At 47.7% G+C, this 20,041-nt stretch overlaps 1 protein-coding gene across 8 annotated transcripts in view; it reads right to left on the bottom strand.

The window, feature by feature from the left end:
* TRAF2 (TNF receptor associated factor 2) overlaps positions 1–20,041 on the bottom strand; it is a 1,562,837-nt gene that overhangs the window by 26,140 nt on the left and 1,516,656 nt on the right. For 7 of the 8 annotated variants that reach the window (XM_069609765.1, XM_069609762.1, XM_069609766.1 and 4 more), the window contains one exon: positions 14,514–14,662. The exons of the other annotated variant lie outside the window; for it this stretch is intronic. In XM_069609765.1, coding sequence (XP_069465866.1) covers positions 14,514–14,662 — 149 coding nt within the window. The remainder of the gene's footprint in view (positions 1–14,513; positions 14,663–20,041) is intronic. 8 annotated transcript variants of the gene reach the window in all.

Here is a 20,041-nt window from a genome sequence, read left to right as displayed (position 1 = left end):
ACCGGTAACTCAACGGTCAGCCCCTGGCTCCGGCGAGCGGCACTCAAAGGGGATTTTTTTCCAATCGGGATCCCGTACCCTTTCTCATTGAGTGCGCACTTCTTATTGTGCCGGTCGCCGTTGGCGGGCGGCCTCCCGGAGACGGCTCACCGTGCGTATCCCTTCTCGACCGGAGATTCTCGTGCCACAAGGGGGTCGTTTAAGAAGGAGTTAGGAAAAAATAGTTTGGAGATATCACGCTATCGGGGTCACCACTGAAAGGAAGCGCCCCCAATTCAGCACGATCCTCCCCGCAATGAGAGACAATAAGGGACTCTCCCGTAGTGGGAATAAGACCAGGACAGAGTGCGGGTGAGCGTAAGTGGGAGTTTATCCAAGGATAAGGCATGCAAAGAACTCTGCAACCTACGAGAGCGCTCTGCCTGACAATAGCAAAGACAGGCGTATTTCTAATACAAAAAACGTCATCAACACCTAAACACTATAGGGGGCACAAGTCAATTGGGATTGGGTGGTGTCGACTAACTATAGGTGTTGCTGCCGCGGGGTTGGTCTTGGCGGGACGACGTCACTGGTCAGCCTCGTGGGTTGGGTTGGGCCTGGCAGGCCGGCTTGAGGTCATCCGTACTGTGTTGATGTGCTGGGGCAGCCTGTGACAATGACGAATACCTTTCCTGTCTCATTTGCCCTAGGCCATGCACACTACAGTTATTCAGAAAATGACATTTATGTTCATTAATAAATCGCTTCACCAGCTTATCTTATAAAATAAACACAACACATGAGGAATGCACCTCGTGAGAGGTCTGGTGGTTGTCGGTTGGGGTGAGATTTACCTGTGTCCTATTGACCGGTATTTTAGGTCACGGGACGGGGCTCTGGGACCTAGGCCGAGTGATACATGTCTGTCTGCTGCGTCAGGAGTTATTATATAGATGGGTCTCTGTGTCTTGTCCCAATGATGGGGGTCGTCCTTACACGGGGTCAGGATTCTTGGGGGGTTCGTGGGATTTATGAGGGGTGCTGGTAGATCAGTGGGTTCATCGGTGGGTTTATTACCGTGCTGTAAATAACACAGGTGGCGGGCTGTGGCCTTGGTTGCGGCGCCGGGGGCCTCTGACTCTCTGAAGTAACGCCAGCTTGGTTGGGGGAGGTGAGGGAGCGCGGCACAAGTCTTAGCTTTTTTTATCTGGCAGGCTTGGTGGGGTGGGAGAGGGAATGACCTTGCATATACTCACAAAGGTATTTTCCTCGTGCGTTGCTGATCAGTGAAGGCAGGAGTTTTGTACTGTTCTGCCTTATTTTAACGTTATTCAGACACATATATAGATACACATTTCAATTTCGTTACACATTTCTTTAATATAGTCGGTTCCAGTACCTTTTCATTACCTAACATTATGTTCACTACATTGTGTGCGTATTGTATGTACATTAGACGTTATACGAGGGATATCTAGGTTATGGCCTACAGAGATTGATGCTCGCCGCTTTGGGTGATCCAAAACATATATGAGTTCAAGTTTCTACATACTATTGAAAAACACTTTTACAAATAGAGGTTACACGTTTGGTCAACATCTTTCTCCGTGGTTATAGCAGCATTAGTCCAGACCTGGAGGGATATCATATAACGTTACATTTTTATGGTTTATTCACATTTTAAACAGAGGTAGTTCATTAATACCAATACTTGAATTATTTTCTACCTTCTTCAGATAGTGATGCTTCAGCTTTTTTTTTCCGTTGCCCCGGCCTTGCGGTCCGGGTCATACGGGGTGCAATATCACATTGTTACTAATATAATGTTGCCGTGTTGGCATCTCGGGTTTAGCTCATCTCCGACTTTCTCATGGGAACGCGCTCGCAGCGGATCTGTCAGGGCTGCTGAGGCGACAGAGATGCATGAAAGGCCCTCCAAAGGTGGGGGCCTCGTTACAGTGTGCTGAACTCACACCATGTTTGCTAGGCAAGATGGCGTCTAGGCCTAACTTAATTTTTGGTAAATGCAAAGACAGGGTGCGTGTGGGCAATGTCGTCGGCGGGTGAACCCTCCTCCACCTGGGCCCGGGTGGCATGAGGGTGCGCCCATCGATTCATGGTCCTCACCTGGGGAGGGAGCTGTAGGTGAGGAGGGCCTCGTGGCCATTCCTCCCCTACAATCTTCTACCGAAGTCATTCTCAGGAGAGGTGTCAATCCCTCATTCTGCTTTCCTCTGAGATCAAGCATTCTGGGACATTTGGGGTGCCATACTCCAATCCAAAAGGTACATTTTCCTCCTCGGATCTCTCCTGTTCCTCATAAATTGAGGTCAAGGATTTGAAAAACTCCTTCCTAGGGAGAGGCTTGAAAACCTTCTCTGGGAGAGGAGGAGGAAGAGGTGTAGTACCAGGCTCTGAAGGAATTACATGTTTTTTAACTTTTTCCTTCTCTTTTTCTGGCTGCCCTGGCTTGGTTGGAGCCTTTGGCGCCGAGGGTTTCGGCATCGACGTCGATAAAGGTGTCGATAGCGTCGATGACATAGTGGTCGTCGACAGGGTCTGCTTCGAGGGCGTCGAGGTGGCCTTCGACGGTTTCCCCTTCGAGGTGTGATAGGTCTCGGACGGCGTCGGTGACCTCGAGCGGTCGACTCGACTCGAGCGTTTATCGCTCGGCGCCCTGCAAGGTTACCTATCCTTCCTTTTACGATCACCCGGGCTCGAGGCCGCGCGAGTGTCAGAGCGATAATGCTCCCGGTTGGCTTCCGAAGAAGGCACGGACCGAGGCTTCGCCTTCTCAAACACCTCCATCATTTTGACCCTGAATGCTTCCCACTCTTCGGTAGACGAATGTTTTGTGGGGCATTTCATTTTCGGAGACTCGTCTGACGAAGAGGTGGAGGGAGACATATGGCGTCGTTTCTTCGACGAAGACAACGAGCGATGAGAATCGCTTCGGGATCTAGACCGATGCCTTTCGCGTCGAGGAGATTTTTCCCCATGGGGTCTCGACTCGACGCTAGAGGCTTTTCGATCCTTCCGACCTACCTGTAGCTTTCCTCTCCTTTCTCGCAAGGCCTTCCCCATCATCGCCTAAAACTTCGAACAGGCCTCCATGTCGCGGCCTTCCCGAGACACCACAAACACTCGCGGTGCGGGTCCGTGATCAACATTTTTTAGCCGCACGAGTTGCATTTCTTAAAACCCGATCTCGGGGTCGTGGTCGGCGTCGATGATGAGGACATAATTACTTCTCGTTATATTATATTTCTTGACAGAACTCGAGGCGCGCCAAATGTCCGAAGCAACGTAACTGCGGAAAAACGGAACTGAGGCCAACGGGCGCCGCGCGTGCTACTTATACACCCGATGACATCACCCTCGACGGAGGCCTTCGAGGGACTAGCGACTCGACGACACCGACGCACGGCGCCCTCTGCCGAAAAAATTTCCGAAGAGCAGCAAAGCTGGATGGAATACATCTAAGATGAGGAATACGTTGGAGGACACAATCCACTCGAAATGTATTTACTTTGGCATTTTGAAGCATAGTCTAGTTTCAAGAGGCACCACCAACATGCACTGTATATAGAACATGTTGGTGGTGCATGCTGGCTATATGTTATACAGGTCAATCAACTTTTATTTTATAAAGTACATTTTTGTTGCTGCTTGTTTCTGCTTAGAGTTGCATGCAATGCATATTCTGCCATCTACTAGCAGGTTCAGAGTTTTAAAAACTGTTGACTTCGAAAATAAAAGTTGGTTTTGATGGGAGTTCCTGTCATTCTAGCCCTACACTTTATGTGCAGGTACCCACACTGCCCCTCGGTGCCTACACCCTTACATGGTTTGTTTTCTGTGATTAATGTGAGCAGATCACAACTCAAGAAGCTTTAATGTTCTAGGTTTATCTAGAGTGTCTCTACATTTAAGTTGCTTGTGTATCAAACAACAGGAAAGTCGGCTAGGTGCACGTGACCCTAAAGAGACAAAAGCACGGCAAAGTCTAATACAAGTTAAGTAATGTTTGCCTTCTGGGGCTTTTGAATCTGTTTCGATTCACATGCTATGCATATATTAGCGAGCTGTACATGTTGATGGTGGGTAAGCTAGTGGCACAGCAGAAAATACATTTGCCAGTACTGAGGAACTTACTTGAGCATATTCTCTTGTTGGAGTAACCATACAATAGTGTGTTGTAAACGTACATATTGTAGGCCATTGTAAATGGTGTCAAGAGGAACCTTGGCCATGAATGTCAGGGCAGCCCCAGTTCCCAGAGTATAATGAGCTCGTGTTTTTCTCAGTCTTATGTCTCAGTCTTATGTGCAAGTACAGCACACAACCCCTCCACCCGCCTTGAGATGATAGCTTAACTTGCAAGATTGCATCTTTGAGCAGTGGCAAATAGCACACACTGGATTCCTTTTTTTTTGCATTCTTATAAAACTATCTTCTTTCATCCTAAATTTGATTCATGGTGTCATTCTTTTCACCTGATTTGTACTGATTTTACTTTCTTCAGTGCTTTGGCGTAACGCGATTTTGAAATTCAAATAAAAAGGTACTCCTTCCGTGCATCATTGATTCCCTTTGGATCGTATTGGTCATATTCCTCATCCTTCTCTTCTTATTCTCAGGGGTTCTGTTCTTTTCTAATGTGACATACTGGAGTGTGTTTATTTAGCATGTACACATGTAGTTGCTGATTTAAGTGTAGATTTAAAAGCCTTCAGCACTGGCATCTGAAAAAAACATGTGCCTATAAAATAATTTGCTCAAAATGGCATAAACTTCATTTATATGCCGTTGTCCAACCACTGATGACATCGGCTGATGCAGGCATTCCAAGCCTAAGCTTTCCATGCTATGTCGAGTCAATTGTTTTATGGCATCTAACTTTTCGGCGCCATGTTTAGAGGTCTGTTTGGCACCCTTTTGGATTCATGTTTCTCCAGCGCCACGTTTGGATCCCTGTTATACGGCCGCCTGCCTATTGACATCATTTGTATGCGTGACTTTGTCAGAATGCAATTCCTCTGTGCCGATTGTTCCTACATCTGTACGGTAACAGCGTTCAGTAAGACAATGCAAATCGGTGCCACTAGTGTGCTTCTTGGGTGTGGTTGGTTTAGCCTTCTGTGATCATTTGGACAGGGCAAGCTTTGCCCTGTGCTTGGGCTTTGGCTACGTGTCTAGGTCCTTTGTTTTGACACCAATGTGAGCTTTTTAGACCCTTCACCCTTCTGGTCACCATGCAGCACCTCCTGAGTCTGCCTCTAAGCAGGAAGTACACAGAAGGGGGCTGGATGGTTCAGGACAGTAGAGGTTCCCTTATGTACCAGAGCCTGGGCAGACTCAGTCTCCCTGGGGTCAGACTCCAGACTCCACCCACTTCCCATGCAATTCGACCTTAATGTCACTGTGCTGTTCAGAGCCCTCAGCTTTGGTAGCCTCCCATTCATACACTGACCAGCACTGTTGTTTGTGACTATTTAAGATCTTAGAATAAAACTTCTTACACCCTATGCATTTACTCTTGGTGTGGTCTAGGCCAAATAGCAGGTACAGAGACTGTGGGCATTGACCCATGAAAACCAGGAATTGCACTCCCAGCAACATTTAAATGGAGTCTTCTCCGTTGGTATGGCTAATGCAGAGGGCTAGAGACCTAAATATTAAATTAATGGTGTTACGAATTTTCCAATACATCTCCATAACGTGATGGGGATTCACTGAAATCAGCCACACTGAGACCAACTGGCAGTTCAAAGGTGTTTATTTGGTATAAATACAGACGGATTGGTTTGTGGTGTATACTGCAGGAGATTTCAGGGCCAACCAGGGTCTTGGAGAATTTGGTGCTAGAGAAGACCCCCCTCTCACTCAATTCCCGGGGTTTCCCCTTGCCTAGCCCAGGTGTCTGTAATGGGTGTTAGTTCTACCGCAAGGTGACACCTACTGCCTGTATTTCTGCCGAATGCTACAGTGTTTTCCTTAAATGATGGCTTATTTTCTGGCTGTCCCTTTCCTAGCCCCGCTTAGTGAGTCCAGGAATGGAGCCTACGTCCACGCGTTTGGAAACACTCAGCAGCCACGCATACCCTCAGCTTGCCCTTCTACGCTGGTGTAGTACGATGTCCTTCTCCCCACCACACTACTGTCCCTCCGTGTTTTCACTCTGACCTTCACTTCACCAATCTTGATGCTACCTTATTTCCCCCTCTTACTGTCTTCGTCCTCCACTCAATACTACCACTACCTCCTACTTCCTACTTCCGTTCTACTGCTCCACCTACTCCCTTTCTCCTGCTACTTGTACTACTACCAATTCCACTACGACCTACGACTTCTCTACTACTCCCTTTCTCTCGCCTTACTGTGCACTACCTTCCACTACAACTACCACTCCCTACTACCACTTCTTCTCCCCTCCTCCACTTCCAATTCGTCTACCACTTCCAACATCTCCACTGCTTCCAATATACCCTCCCCCTTCCAGGATTGTCCATCTTTACTACCCAATCACTTACCACATCTAAGGAGGTTTGAAAGGGGAGGCTTCTAAAAGGCTTTAGGATCCACCCTCTTTCACACACAGCCATGCCGTATTCCTGGCATGGGCCACCAAATGGTTCCAGAGGGAACGTTGCTCCTTATTTTCCTGGTTTTCCTGCAAGCCTGTTTTCATTACTATTGAACCCTGGCGGGTTGGTGGCTTTCTCTTTTCACGCGGGATCCAACTGGAGCCCCGCTTCCCTTCTAGACTCTGCACCGACCAACCCCTCTTTATGCGCTTTCCATCAACGCGGCTGTATCTGGTGCTCTGCTACTCGCTGGGTCTCTGGCTGCATCAACTACGGCTCTAGCATCCTGACAACAGTGGCTCCCTGTTGCGGGCAGAGTGCTCCCAGGAAATGAAGGTCTGGGAGGGGGTCCCTCTTCAGACACACTGGCAACAGCTGCGGCGTTAGAGGTCGGGCACCCTCTTTCCCCTAACAGGGCCTGTCTCTCGGCCCTGTCACACTAATTATGCCATGGATCAGTGGCAGAGCTTGGCTGCGTGTCTTTGACGTTAAAGCCATTTGATGCTGTCTCAGGGACACCAATGGTCGATGTGTTCCCTGGCATATAATATTGATAGAAACATTTTCCTCTTGAACTACAGTGACCACACCAATGGCAGAAACAAAATGCAACCCGAGGGCATAGAAACAAAGGCGTAGTATGAGTAGTGATTGTATTACTGGAACACTGCTGTTGACACCCACTTTAACTGGCATAATCATCATTGCATGTCAATCTAAACTCGTTCACAAGCTTAATATATACACTATATTAGTGGAAAAACCAGTGGGGATGAAGAATCGCTTACTTAAGCTCAGACGATGGAAGAAGCAGGGCAGGGGTGGTGGTGGGGGTGGGGGTGGGTCGATACAGGACCATACTACTTCCAGAATTCCTCAGGATGTCAGCTGAATTCCAAGTGTATAGATTCAGTAAGTCTCTGGGTTGGTGAGGGTTTGCTCAAGAAGGACAGTTCCAATAGACCACTTATTTTTTTAAGAATGTCAGCGTAAGGACAGAATCCCATTTTGGGAGTTCTGTTGTCCCATTTAACAGGACCGCTAACTGATTTGCATTTTCTTGATTCTTACTTTCTTCTATGTGGCCTAGTTAATGTGTGTCCTATGGTAGTCTATATGACTCGTGGCACAGGGATGTTAGTTAAGCACCCATTTTGGCCCTGAGATGATTTCATCACACTACCGTTGTGTTGAGGAGTAGGCTTGTGGTAACTGTATGGCTTCACTATGGTTGCATATGATTTTACCTCATCAATAGCCCAATGTACCAGTATGGTAATTACTGGAGTACTAAAGTATTTACTAATAGCCATTTTGTTGCTTCGTGGACTGTTCCTGGTCATCCTCTCGGTCCTCCTTTCTGGCTGGACTGGATGTAACATGCTGGGACTATTGCTGTGCCGTTTTTGTTTTGCCACATTGTGCTAGCACCTCAAGTTATGTAGTCCCCAGAACAGTGTTGGGTCACCATTACTCCACCTCTGCTCGTTCCTGGTCCACCTTGGGTTGCCACTACTGTTGCCCCCCGTTGTGGGGCTATTTTCTGTTGGCTGGTTCCCCTGTTTTGCCCATACAGCCACCCAGATCAACATGGTTGGGTTCCTCAGTCTTCAGGGTGCTTTCTGCATATTTGCTACTACCTTCTGCCTGTTTGCTCATCCTCCTGAGAAGGTATTGGGCAGCCTTCAAGGCCCCATGGGTTTGCATCTCCATTGCAAAACCTTGCTGGTGTTGGCGAATAGTGAAGAATGTTAATTAGCAGGCCTCAGGGAAGGCCTGGGTGCAGGGAGTGACAATGAAGACCAGACACCTCTTTGTAATGCAATGTGTGAACTTGGTGCCAACACCCCTCTTTGGTATGAAAGGGCAGTGAATGTCCTTTCTGGAACCACTCCTTTCAGAGCAGGGAAGTATGTTAATTGTAGGAGACGAAGGTCTGCCTGCAACCCACAACTTCAAAGAAGGCCCATGTTGTGATCAAGCACCACATAGGGCTCAGTTAATTAGGGAGACACTTTGATTTACAGCAGATAGGAGGATGGGTGGGACTTAGAAGTATATGTTGTCATCCTTGCCCTGTCTGTTGCCAAGCGCTTTGGTTCTGACCTGAAGCATCATTGAAGATTGTTGGTAGGGACCCAGGATTGGTCCATTAAGGTAAGCTTAGCCTACACCAATCGATGGGGCCCATTTTGCTTTAAAAGAGGGTTGAAGCCTCAATGACCAGATCATCTGAAGACTTTGCAAGGAGTAAGAAATACTCATTTGGACCCGAGCTGAAAGTACAGTCTACCATACATCTTCCGCCAGTGAAGGAAGGCCAGGAGTTCCAAGAGGGAAGCAAGATCCCTCCCCTAAACACCTCCCTGGGAACAGAGGGAGATACCGGACTCAGAGGACCCGTCCAGCAACTCCAGAAATGGTACCCAGCCAGCACACAGCATGCCCTGCTAGGTTCTGACAGCAAGCTTCTTAGGTGGGAAGTGCCGGAGAGTCTCGGGACAAAGGACCACAACGTCGCCTGCCAACACCCTCCTGAGCTTTGGGCTGTCTGCCTTGAAAGGACATGAGCCCTGCTAAGAAGCTAAGCGCAGTGTCACACGAGCATCATCCAGCGGCCATCTTTTTAAGGACAATTTCGAGACAGTCGAGTCCTCGAACCGCATCCTGCTGCACCAACGACTGGTCACGCCGCAGTTACCAGAGCCGTCCGAGACGCCTCGACCAGCATTCCAGATCCACCAACCAGCACAGAGACAACGATTCTTGGCCCTGAGTTGCCACACCGGACAGCCTGCAGATGTCTATCCAGCCTTGCTTGTCAAACTACCTGCCGCCTGGTACCCACAGCTGTCTCCCGCCACTAATTCTGTCTCACGGGCTGCAAAGCGCCCTGGAACCGCCTTGACTATGTCGAGCACCAAGAACTTCTTCAGCACCAGGTACTTTTTTGGGTGTGTCCCCATGGTCGTTCTCTGAAGGCCCCTAGACACAGTTACGACCCTTTGCCCCTTTGGTGCTGGAACCAAATAATCTTGAACTATAAGACGGATTACTTTACCAACTACCCTCCTGTCCGTATCCAGAGTGCATCCCTTTCCTTTGTGAAACTGTCTGTCCTCTGTGTTCCTTTACAGTGTGGGTTGTAATTGTAGTGTGAAAGAACTGTCTGTTGTAGTAATAATAAAGTAGATATTTTTATATAACCTTGACTGGACAGTCCCTTCCATCCTTTCATCATTGGGTAATAATTGTATTTTCGCTGTGTTGCAACAAACCCAACGATCCACAACCTTGCGGAGATAAGCCTGCCGTTCCGTCCACCTTACCAAAATTGGACAAGGAGGTCTTATAATTTACTTGTATTCCAATATGTTTGGATCCCTTCTGGTGCACTAGAGGTGTGGGGTTGATTGATGGTTTAGAAACTAATATTCAACCCTGGACCACTGGTGCCCCGGAAGTTGATTCGTCAAAGTGGGTTTTAAAAAGAAATCACTAACAGGTTGTGCCTGCCATTTCCCAACACTGGAAACTTTGTTTTGCCTGTCCTAGTGTGATTACATTGTTCTAGGCCTAAATAGGCCTGGTATTGAAAATCTAACCGATTTACTGATGGTACTCTATACCTGCTTTCTAATTTTGTTTAACCCCTTCCTTCCCTCCCTCCTCACTACAGTTGAAAGGATCAGCCTACAGAGCATTATCTGTAATAATTTGTTTATGGAAAGTTTTGAAGCAAATGCGGCTAATCAATGTTTGGCACTGTGGTTCTCGATTAGGACTGGGCCAAATTTGACAGTTGTTTAGGGTCTGCTTTTCTCCTCACTCTCTGCCCTTCTAGAGAAGGGAGTTTACCACCAGTTATAGGTTGCACATTTAGTTTAAAATTGAAAAAGGAGAGTCAAAGCCTCTTTAATGTTTTCATACATAGTCTATGCCTACTCTTCGCTAAAACTAACCCAGAGTACTCAGTTGAACTACTAGTTGCAATACGGCATGGGTAGTCTAGCTCAGCGCTCATCTTGGAAGCAAAACGACGCAAAGCAGCACCATTTCGAATCCTGGGTCCACGCTTAGAAACCTCTTTGGTATTAAGCATATTGTAAATAACCAATTATAATTATGTGTAATTCTAAATAGTGTGTATAATTAAGCATATTTGCATAGTGTAGTCTTGTGGGGTGTATCTTTGGGACTTAACGCACCTGTCCACAAACACTGCTTCCTCCCTTGAGTGAAGCAGGACTGCTCTGCCATAGTATCCAATAGATAGAGTTTGGTCCATCTTTTGGTTGGAAGCATGTATACTCTTATGATAGATTGTTTCACACCCTTCACCAGATGACTGTTGACCAATCCCATTAGTATTAAGGGAAAGTGCCAGTCTGATTGTAGGTGGGATGGACATCCAAGGTAGCTGGGCTTTGATGGGAAAAATATCGCATTCTGTCCCTAAAAACCTTCTCAGCAAGGCAGGGTCTCAACAACCTGAAAGTCTTATCACTGCATGCAATGCTTACCTTTTGAAGAAATGCCATATAGAAGATACATGATATAATATTGCATTTATAATGCGCCTATACACAAGTGTTTCAAGGCGTGACGAGGCAAGGGAGGGGAGCAGGGGGAAGACAGAGACAACAATCTTACTAGGCCAGGTGACATTGAGATCGCGCAAGTGCAGGGGAGGGGGCAAGGGGAAAAGTGTGAGGGGGTAGGAGGAGGGGAAGTGCAGTACATAGGATAAACAGTAAATAAATAAAATAAATAAGAATAAATAGGAGGTGTGGCCAGATGGTGGCAGGTGCAAAGGTAAGTGCAGACAGCAGGTGTCGGGGGCTGTAGGGGTACAGAAACAGCCCCAGAGTGTGAGGGTTGCCAGGGGGGCAGTGCAGGTGTGCAACTGGCGGGCAGGGGACCTGGGCCCGAGACAGGGGGGAGCCAGGTGACCGGTGTAGTTTCAGTTTCAGCCAGGAGTTCAGCAGGGGAGAGGACGGGAGAAAGCAGAAGCAAAGAGGAAGGTCTTGAGGTGCTTCCGGAACAAGAGATGATTCTTCTCAATTTTCAGAGAGACAGGGAGGCTGTTCCAGAGGAAGGCCCCAGTCAAAGAAAGATCTAGCACTAACTCGTTGCTGGGAGAAGCGACTGACCCCAAGGGAGTTGGAGGCGGATGAGTAAAGAGCTCAGGAATGAAAATATTTAGGAAGAGAGAGTTGAAGGTATTGAGGCCCCAGGCCCCAGAAGGCCTTGTGGGCAATGCAGATGGGTTTAAACTTAATCTTTGCAGCCACTGGGAGCCAGTTCAGAGATTTCAGTCCTGGAGAGATACGATCCCTAGGCTTGAGGCCAAGGACAAGTCTCGCAGTCCAGTTTTGGATGAGTTGCGGAGAGTAGAGGCAGGCAGATTTACAAAGAGGCTGCTGCAGTAGTCCAGCCTAGAGAGAACCAGAGCTCTGGAGACAGTGAGTATCTGGCAAAAGGAGAGGAAAGGAAGAATACCTCTGAGGAGGTGCAGCTGGTAGTGTGACTTCTTAGAGACATCAGAGATGTGAGTAGAGAAGGAGAGTGTGGAGTCGAAGACGACCCAGAGGTTTTTAGCCTCACAGGTGGGAGCAGGAAGAGGGCCAAGAGAGCGACAGGAAAGGAGGGAGCGGGTATACCAATGAGGAGTATCTCAGTCTTACTGGCATTAAGGCAGAAGTCATTGGCGGCCAACCACTCCTGGATAGCAGACAGTCAGAGATGAGAGGAGAAGAGGGGGCTTAAGAGAGCATGAAAATGAGCTGAGTGTCATCCGCATAGCACTGAAGGTTGGGGCAGAGAGCGGCAATGCGGTGAGCAAGAAGTGCCAGGTATTGGTTGAAAAGCCAGGGAGAGAAGTTAGACCCCTGGGGAACACCACAGGTAGAGATAGAGGAGAGGAAGGACCCAAGTTGTACCTAGGAGGGTCGATCGGAGAGGAAAGAGGTCAGCCAAGCCAGGGCCTGATCGGTGATACCCAGGTTGACACAGAGACAAATGAGCAGGATGGCATGGTTGACGGTGTCAAAGGCAGAAGAGAGATCAAGATGAGGACACGGGGTATTGGAATCAAGGTTGGAGAGCAGGTCTTCACAGATGTTCAGGAGAGCAGTTTCCGTGCTTCTGGCAGCTCTGAAACCAGACTGATGGTCATGAAGACAACAAACAGATTCAGTGTGAAGATTAAGCTGGGAGATGGCCAGCTTTTCAAAGAGTTTGCCCAGGAAAGGGGTGATGGAGATTGGGCGATAGTTTGCTGGGCAGGACGGGTCGCAGAGGGTTTCTTAAGAACAGGGTGCACAAGGGAGTGATTCAGAGGGTAAGGGAAGACTCCAGTGGCGAAGGAGTGGTTGCAGAAGTCGGTCAGAGCGGCAGCCAGGGTGACAATGTGGACCTTGATGGTTTTGGAGGTACAGGGGTGAACCTGTTTTGATGAGACTTTAATAGATCAGACTTGTCTAGAAGCCTTGTCTGGGGAGATCAAGAGAAGGAGGGAGGAGAGCTGAAGGGCAGGGAGAGGGGAGAGGAAGAGAGAGAGGTCAGGGCGTCCTGAGTTTTAGAGATGAAATGAGAAGCCAGAGCCGTGCAGAGGACCTGGGAGGGGACAAGAGAGGTAGAGACTGCGGCAGGATTGGCCCGTTCATTGCAGATTTTATAGAGTTTGGCCGAGTTGTTAGATGCCGCAGAGACACAAGTTTGGATTTGAGCTCTCTTCTTGGTGCGGACAGAGAGCCGGTATTACCGTTGGAGCAGGCAGCAGGCCAGTTTGTTAGAGGATGTAGCGGAAGCAAGCCATTTCCTCTCAGCCACCCTGCATTTGCGTTTGAGGGTGACGAGGTCAGCATCGTACCAGGAGTTGCACTTGGCCTTGGGCTTCAGGCGGATCCTCATGACAGGGGCAAGAACATCAAGAGTATCAGATATAGCAGAGTGGAGCATGGAAAGGGCCGCGTCAGGGTGAGAGTCAGCCAACAGGGGAGGGGGGCTAGGTGGGTGAGAAAGAGGCGGCGAAAGCCTAAACTGACACACGCTTCATGGGTCGGATAACCGAGAATGTGGGTGGCAGTGCTGGAGTTGGCTTGGCCTGAGGGGTGAAGAGGGTGAGCTGGGAGGAAAGGAGAAAGTGATCACTCCAGGAGAGAGGAGTGGTGGGAGAGATAGAAAGGGGAAGGTCTGAAGAGATCAGAACATCCAGAGTGTGCCCTGCATAGTGAGTATTTGGCCAGAGGAGAGAATAAAGAGTGAAAGAAAGTCGCAGTGGTCGCGAAAGAGTCCAGAGGAAGGACAGGGAGCATCCTGTATGATATCCAATTATCATATAAAAGATGCAAGCAAATTACACTACTGGAGAGAGTACAGTTCAGTATGGGGCTATGTAAAGACGTTGGGGTGGAATCCAGACACCTGCTAACATAAGCAAACATTAGCTTGAATATGAAAGTCATACATTGAAGTGATGTGCCGATTAAGGATGAACACATGGAGTATGTGTTGGGCCTTGCTGAAGCCTCTGGGCAAAGGTTTCATTTCCTTATGTTAGGCAGTCCCATTCAGGACTATTGATTGTTGCTGGAAGTAAATCCCTAAAATGTCAGACAACACCTGCAGAGGGACAAAATGGGGTTCTGGTACCCTAGTTCTATAAGTAATGTATTGCCTCCTAACAGTGAAAGCTCTATGTTGAAAGGTTTTTCAAGGGAGAGGCCCATTCAGATTTTAAGTGTGTCCTTTCATGGATGAATGCCGTTTGGATAACAGTTCACTCTGGATTGAGCTAAGGCTCCTGAAAAGCATATCCTCAAGACTTAAGCTATTAAAAACTAAATTAAAGATGAAAACCACAGGATAAAAAGGATGCAGCCAGACAATACCTCCCAAGAGATTAAATAAGTGTTACACAACAGAAACCACTGAACTCACCTTTTGGTTAAACGGCCAGCGCAAGAGAGCATCACTCTGTCCTTTCATCACAACAAAGAAGAGGGAAAGGTGGGTCCCACGACCTGTCCCATCGCCATTCAAGTAGATACGAAGGCACATCTTGTAGCCATATTTGCTTGTGTAGAATGCTGAGAGAGGGATGGAAAGGTTTTACACATGGAGAAAAATATGGTGTCTAAATCCAGGATTATGTTGTCGAAAGTGGAATTATTTGATTTTTTAAAAGTCACTTACCTGCTATGAGCATAAATTACTAAGTGTTCATGTGGAAAGAACACAAACCTTAATAGGGGGAACAGCCGAACTAGCTATGCAATTTGTTTGTTGTGTATGAGGTTGGCACGAGGCGAAACCATCTCAGCATCCAGTGAGTGAAACTTAACCATTTAGATTAGAGAGAAAGGGAGCTGTATTCAACAGTTCAAACCCCAGTTCTTTCTCTGGTCCAGTCATCACATAGTGCTTCCCCTCACCACAACATTGCAGTTTCCTTCAGGGGCAAATGCTGGCTTGATTTCTCTCTGCTTCGCTAAGCTGGATAACATTGAAAGGAAGCCATAGAGAAGGGAGAGGTAAGTATTGTGAGGAATCTGAAGGTGTCCACACTCCATGCCCCAACATATCCTCCTACCAGGTGGCCAGGGTAAGGCTAACACTTTCGGATACTGACCCTGGGAGTGGATATGCAAGGAAGGATCACCTGGCTAAAGGAGACTTGGGGAGTGGGGGTGAGGCACCATTGGGTGAGACATGGTATCCCCCATTTCCCTTTTCCAATGAGCCTAATATTCCCCAGGTGTTTATAGAGTATTATCAATCCCTTCCCAATTTTTCTAGAAAACCATCTCCCAACACACACCACTTAGGTACTGAGACTACGAGGCCACCATTAACACAGAAGACAGAATGGATGAAGAAACATGAACGGTCTAGTTCTTGGTCTCATTATCATGGAGCCGGGAACTTTAAAATAGGCTTGGCTTAGAGGTTTGAAGAAAGAGACAGTAAGTTTGAAGGAGAGTTCCAGGACTGAAGTTCTGGCAGCGAGCAGGCACTTTACCGGGAGCGTTGGAGAGGCTCCTGAATGCTCACAGGTGCAGGACCCCTGACTGCCGTATACCAGAGCTCCAAAGTAAGCAGCGAGGAAGCCATGGAGGACGCCGTATGCCAGAGGGAACCAGCGCAAGCAGACCGTGAGCAGAGATGAGTCTCCGGAAAGCCGCAGAAAGTGGAAACCAGACTGTGAGAAAGCCAGTGAGTTTGCCTGGGTGAAAAGGGGCAACGGACACGGTGGATGGGTGGTTTAATGCCAGAGACATTACATTTTGAGTATCTGAATTGGCTATAAGGAGATCAAGATGAAAAAGTAATTAACACGATGAGAAGCCATAAAAGTAAGCATTGACAAGAGTTTTGAAACGGACATCACCAGCTCTGCTCCCCGCTGCACTGACGATACAGAAAGGAGCTCCTGCTCCAGTGCCAGACAAGAGACCCGATTCAAACACCTGCGGTTTTGGCATTGCGGCGCGTTCTGCTTCACAGATCGGATTCCTGCAGCTTCCAGTAATGGTTCACTTTCCTCCCTCTTTCACAGGCGTCTTCCCAGCTACTCTCGGTCAGGACTTTCACTTCGGCCTCCGCTCCGACCTCCAGTCTGGCTTCCACTCGGAATCCCGGGTTTTACTCTCTGTCTGACTCAGAGGAGGACTCTATTTAGTTCTTAATCACTTTCAGATGTTGCTCATTAAACCTATTTGCCTGACCCTCTGGAAAGTGTTCAGCCGACATGCCTGGTTCTCATACCCCTCTACAGGCATCTTCTTCGTCTCAGTACCAGAGTGGTAAACTGGGTTAATAATGTTTACTACTCTTCATTGCTTCTTCCATGTCTTAGTACTGGGAAAATAAAGGGAGATGTCTTATAATAGCCCTTAAATGCTGGGGGGTGGAGGGGGCTAGGTTGTTCCTTAATACGAAAAGGCGGATACCATGTCTCGCCTAAGTGTATCCCACCACCCGTTCCCGACAGACCCTCCACCCAGATGATCCTCTCTTTGCTTGTCCACCCCAGGGTAGGGATCCAAGAGCGATGGCCTTTCCCAGGCCACCTGCGCAGAGGATCCATGGGGAATAGGAGGGAGAATACCCTCAGGTTTCTCACAGGGGATATAAAGTTGTTACTACAAAATGATGGGAAAGATCCTTTTCAAATTCATCAGGGAGATAAAATTGTACAGGGGGTGCAATGTTTGCTAGGGTAAAGGAAGATGCCGGGAAAGCGGTGACAGAACAAGGTACCTGTGGCTTCGGGGAAGCTGATGAAACACCTGATACCCCACACAAACCGAACCAAGAAGGGTTATAGACAAAGTACCTGAAACGTTTCCCGACCTAGCCATAGCCCAAGGGAATGATCCACTGTTAGCTGAAGCCTTCTTGCAAATTCTACCAGAACGAGAGGACTGGGAGAAAGGAGGTCCCTTTTTCTTTTTAAATCATGGGTTGATGCACAGAGGAGACACCACGTCCGAGGGCATGGTTAGAACATAGTTGGTAGTACCAAAGAGTCACAATCAAATTGTCCTGGAAAAAGCCCATTCCCATTTTCCGGGCGGTCATTTAGGGGAGACAAAGACCACATGACTGCGGTATGATCTTTAGTCCAATGCCATATGGCCAGGGAACAAGAACAGCAGAAAACCACATATAATCGAAAGGTTGTTTTAAGATCTTTGTCGGTAGGACAAAAAGCGTTGGTGTTATTACCAACCTCAGAGAATAAACTAATTTTCAAATGACAAACCTAATGAGGTACTAGAACAGACAGGACCCTGTAACTACAATATCTCCCAAACCGATCGCCGAGTGAAAACCCAGGTATACCATATCAACCTATTAAAGGAGTGGAAAGAAAACCCAGCAGAGTCTACTACCACCATTGTAGTTTGTTTATTACCGGATGACTCTGATAGAAAGGTACTTATCCCATTTGAACTTTGTAACAACCAGAAACAAGATCTCTATGACCTACCCTCCAATTTACTGATGTATTCATAGAGGGGCCAGGGAGAGTGAAATGATTTTACCATCACATCTGCACTCCTGTGCGTAAAGTGGGACACCTAAAACCTTATAGGCTACCTGAGCCGAGCAAAGCAACCATCATTCAAGGGAGTTAAGCAGATGCTTGAGGCTATTATTACTGAACAATCTAGTAGTCCCTAGTCTTCCTCCATCATGTTAGTAGCCAAACCCGATGCGACATGGAGTTTATGTATTGACTTTAGAAAAGTAAATGGAATATCTGCCTTTGATGCCGAACCGATGCCCCGTATTGATGATCTCACTGATCGACTAGGCAACAATGTCCATCTTTCTACCATAAACCTTACAAAAGGCTATTGCCAGGTTCCCTTGTATTGGGGATATAGAAAAAAACTGCCTTTACCACACTTCAAGGTTTATTCCAATTTAAAGTCCTCCCAGTTGGATTGCATGGGGCCCCCGCAACATTCCAGCGGTTGATGAATAAGATCTTACAACCTTACTCTGACTTCTGCAGGGCCTATATAGATGACATTGTACCACAGTAAAACCTGGGAAGATCATATCTATCAGCTCTATACACTCATGAGAGTTTTAAGAACAGCTGGGTTAACAGCTAATCCTAAAAAATCAAAATTAGCTCAATCTGCAATAAAGTATTTAGGATTTTTCATGGGAAATGGCATGGTACAGCCACAACTAGAAAAGGTTAAGGCAGTCCTAGATACACCTACACCAAGAACAAAAAAGGATATACGGGCTTTCTTAGGCCTAATCGGCTAGAACAGATGGTTCACCCCTAATTTTTGAAGTAAAACCGATAGACTCGCCAACAAATTGAAAAATGCAGACCCTGAGAAAATCAGTGTAACGCTCACCTGATTCCCGTAGAGGCGCCGGTCTTGACTGGGCGTATACCGTATCTTCAAAGGTGATGTGTAACACACGGCTGGCTCTTTGGGCTGGACCTCTGTGCACTGTATGTCTGGCTCGAAGGGTAAGATGTCTGCAGATAGAAAATATGGGATTAAGGAACTGGGTTATTGAATGTCTCTCTCTTCTTCCCTTTCTCTTCTCCTGTAGAACCCCAAAGGTTAACGCTCTCACCTTAGGTAAGTGAACGCTGTGCTCTCCATCTGCCTCGGGGCAGGGTGCTGTAACCAGTTTCTTCACTGGATAAGGGGAGCAGGCCTCTTGACTTCAGAGGACTGCTGTCCGTCGTTTACTGCACGAACGGTAAGTTTCGAGCAATTCTAATGTCTTTAAAGTCTTTAGTAATGATGTCTCTTGTTTTGCAGGGTTCCGGCGATGGCGGATGACGGGCTGAAGTGAGTTGAAGATGGAGCCCGTGTGATGAATAGAAGCGCCTGGAAGCACGTAAGTAAGCGCTTGTTGCCTGCTTCACGATGCGCTCCAACTGTCTTTTTATTTTGCAGGTACAAGTTCGGAGCGGCTGCAGGGTGCCGGAATACCCACTGGGTTAGATGTGGAAAGGAGTAATGGCACGTGAGTATTAAAGTTCCCCAATGTCTTTAAACGCACCTTGTTTTGTCTTTCAGATGCGGGATGCAGCGCCGAAGGCCTCCGGAGCGTGCGAAGAGTTGGTAAGCTTTTGTCTTTCAGATGCCGGAATGCAGTGTGAAGACCTCCGGAGCGCACGAAGAGTAGGTAAGCCTTTGTCTTTCAGATGCCGGAATGCAGCGCGAGGCGTTGGTGACAGCCGATGGACCAGGTAAGTGAAGAGCTGTCACTGAAGACCGTAATGCTAACCTGTTCTTTCTTGTCTTTATAGGTGTTGCTGAAGACTGGATTCAGGATGGTAAGCCTTTTTCCTTAGGCCCAGGATCAGATGCAGAAGACACGATGAGCGTTCTGCTGCAGAGGATGCAGAATAACGCAAAGCAAGATTCATCCATCGGGTGTGGTTTAAATAGCCTCCTGTAGTGCTTAGGTGTCTCCTTCCACAGCCACGCCTAGGTAAGAAAAGAGTTCCTGCTTTCCAGAAGAATTCCAGTGTTCTGAATCTAGGGAGTGGCTCCTGCTCCACCCAACAGGAAAAGTAGTTCCAAACAGAAGAGGATCAGAGGCTCAACTGGCAGGCAAGTAAGCAGCATGGTCTGCTGCAGGTAAGTCCACCCAAGCATTATGAGCCCGGCGCTTCCAGCGCTGGGACTGGGCATATTTATGAGCCTGGTGCCACTGGCGCCAGGACTGGGTCCAAAAGGTCCCAATTGGGACTGGTTGGCACTCGGAACCTGGGTTATGGATCTGCTTCCAAGGGAGTTGGGAAAACCCTGACCTTTTGGAAGCAGAGATCATGACAATCAGGTGGCATGAAGATCAAAACTGTTATATAACCTTGAAAGTAAGTAACCCTTTGTCAGAGCCTCATCTTAAAAGTGGCTGATTTTTCAATAGAGTTCATCCTTTCGGATGCTTTTCTAGTGGGACTAGGAGCC

The sequence above is a fragment of the Ambystoma mexicanum genome, chromosome 8, assembly GCF_040938575.1.
Source record: "Ambystoma mexicanum isolate Mex_15411 chromosome 8, UKY_AmexF1_1, whole genome shotgun sequence".
Taxonomy (NCBI): Eukaryota; Metazoa; Chordata; class Amphibia; order Caudata; family Ambystomatidae; genus Ambystoma; species Ambystoma mexicanum.
This window is presented reverse-complemented; position numbering and strand designations above follow the sequence as displayed.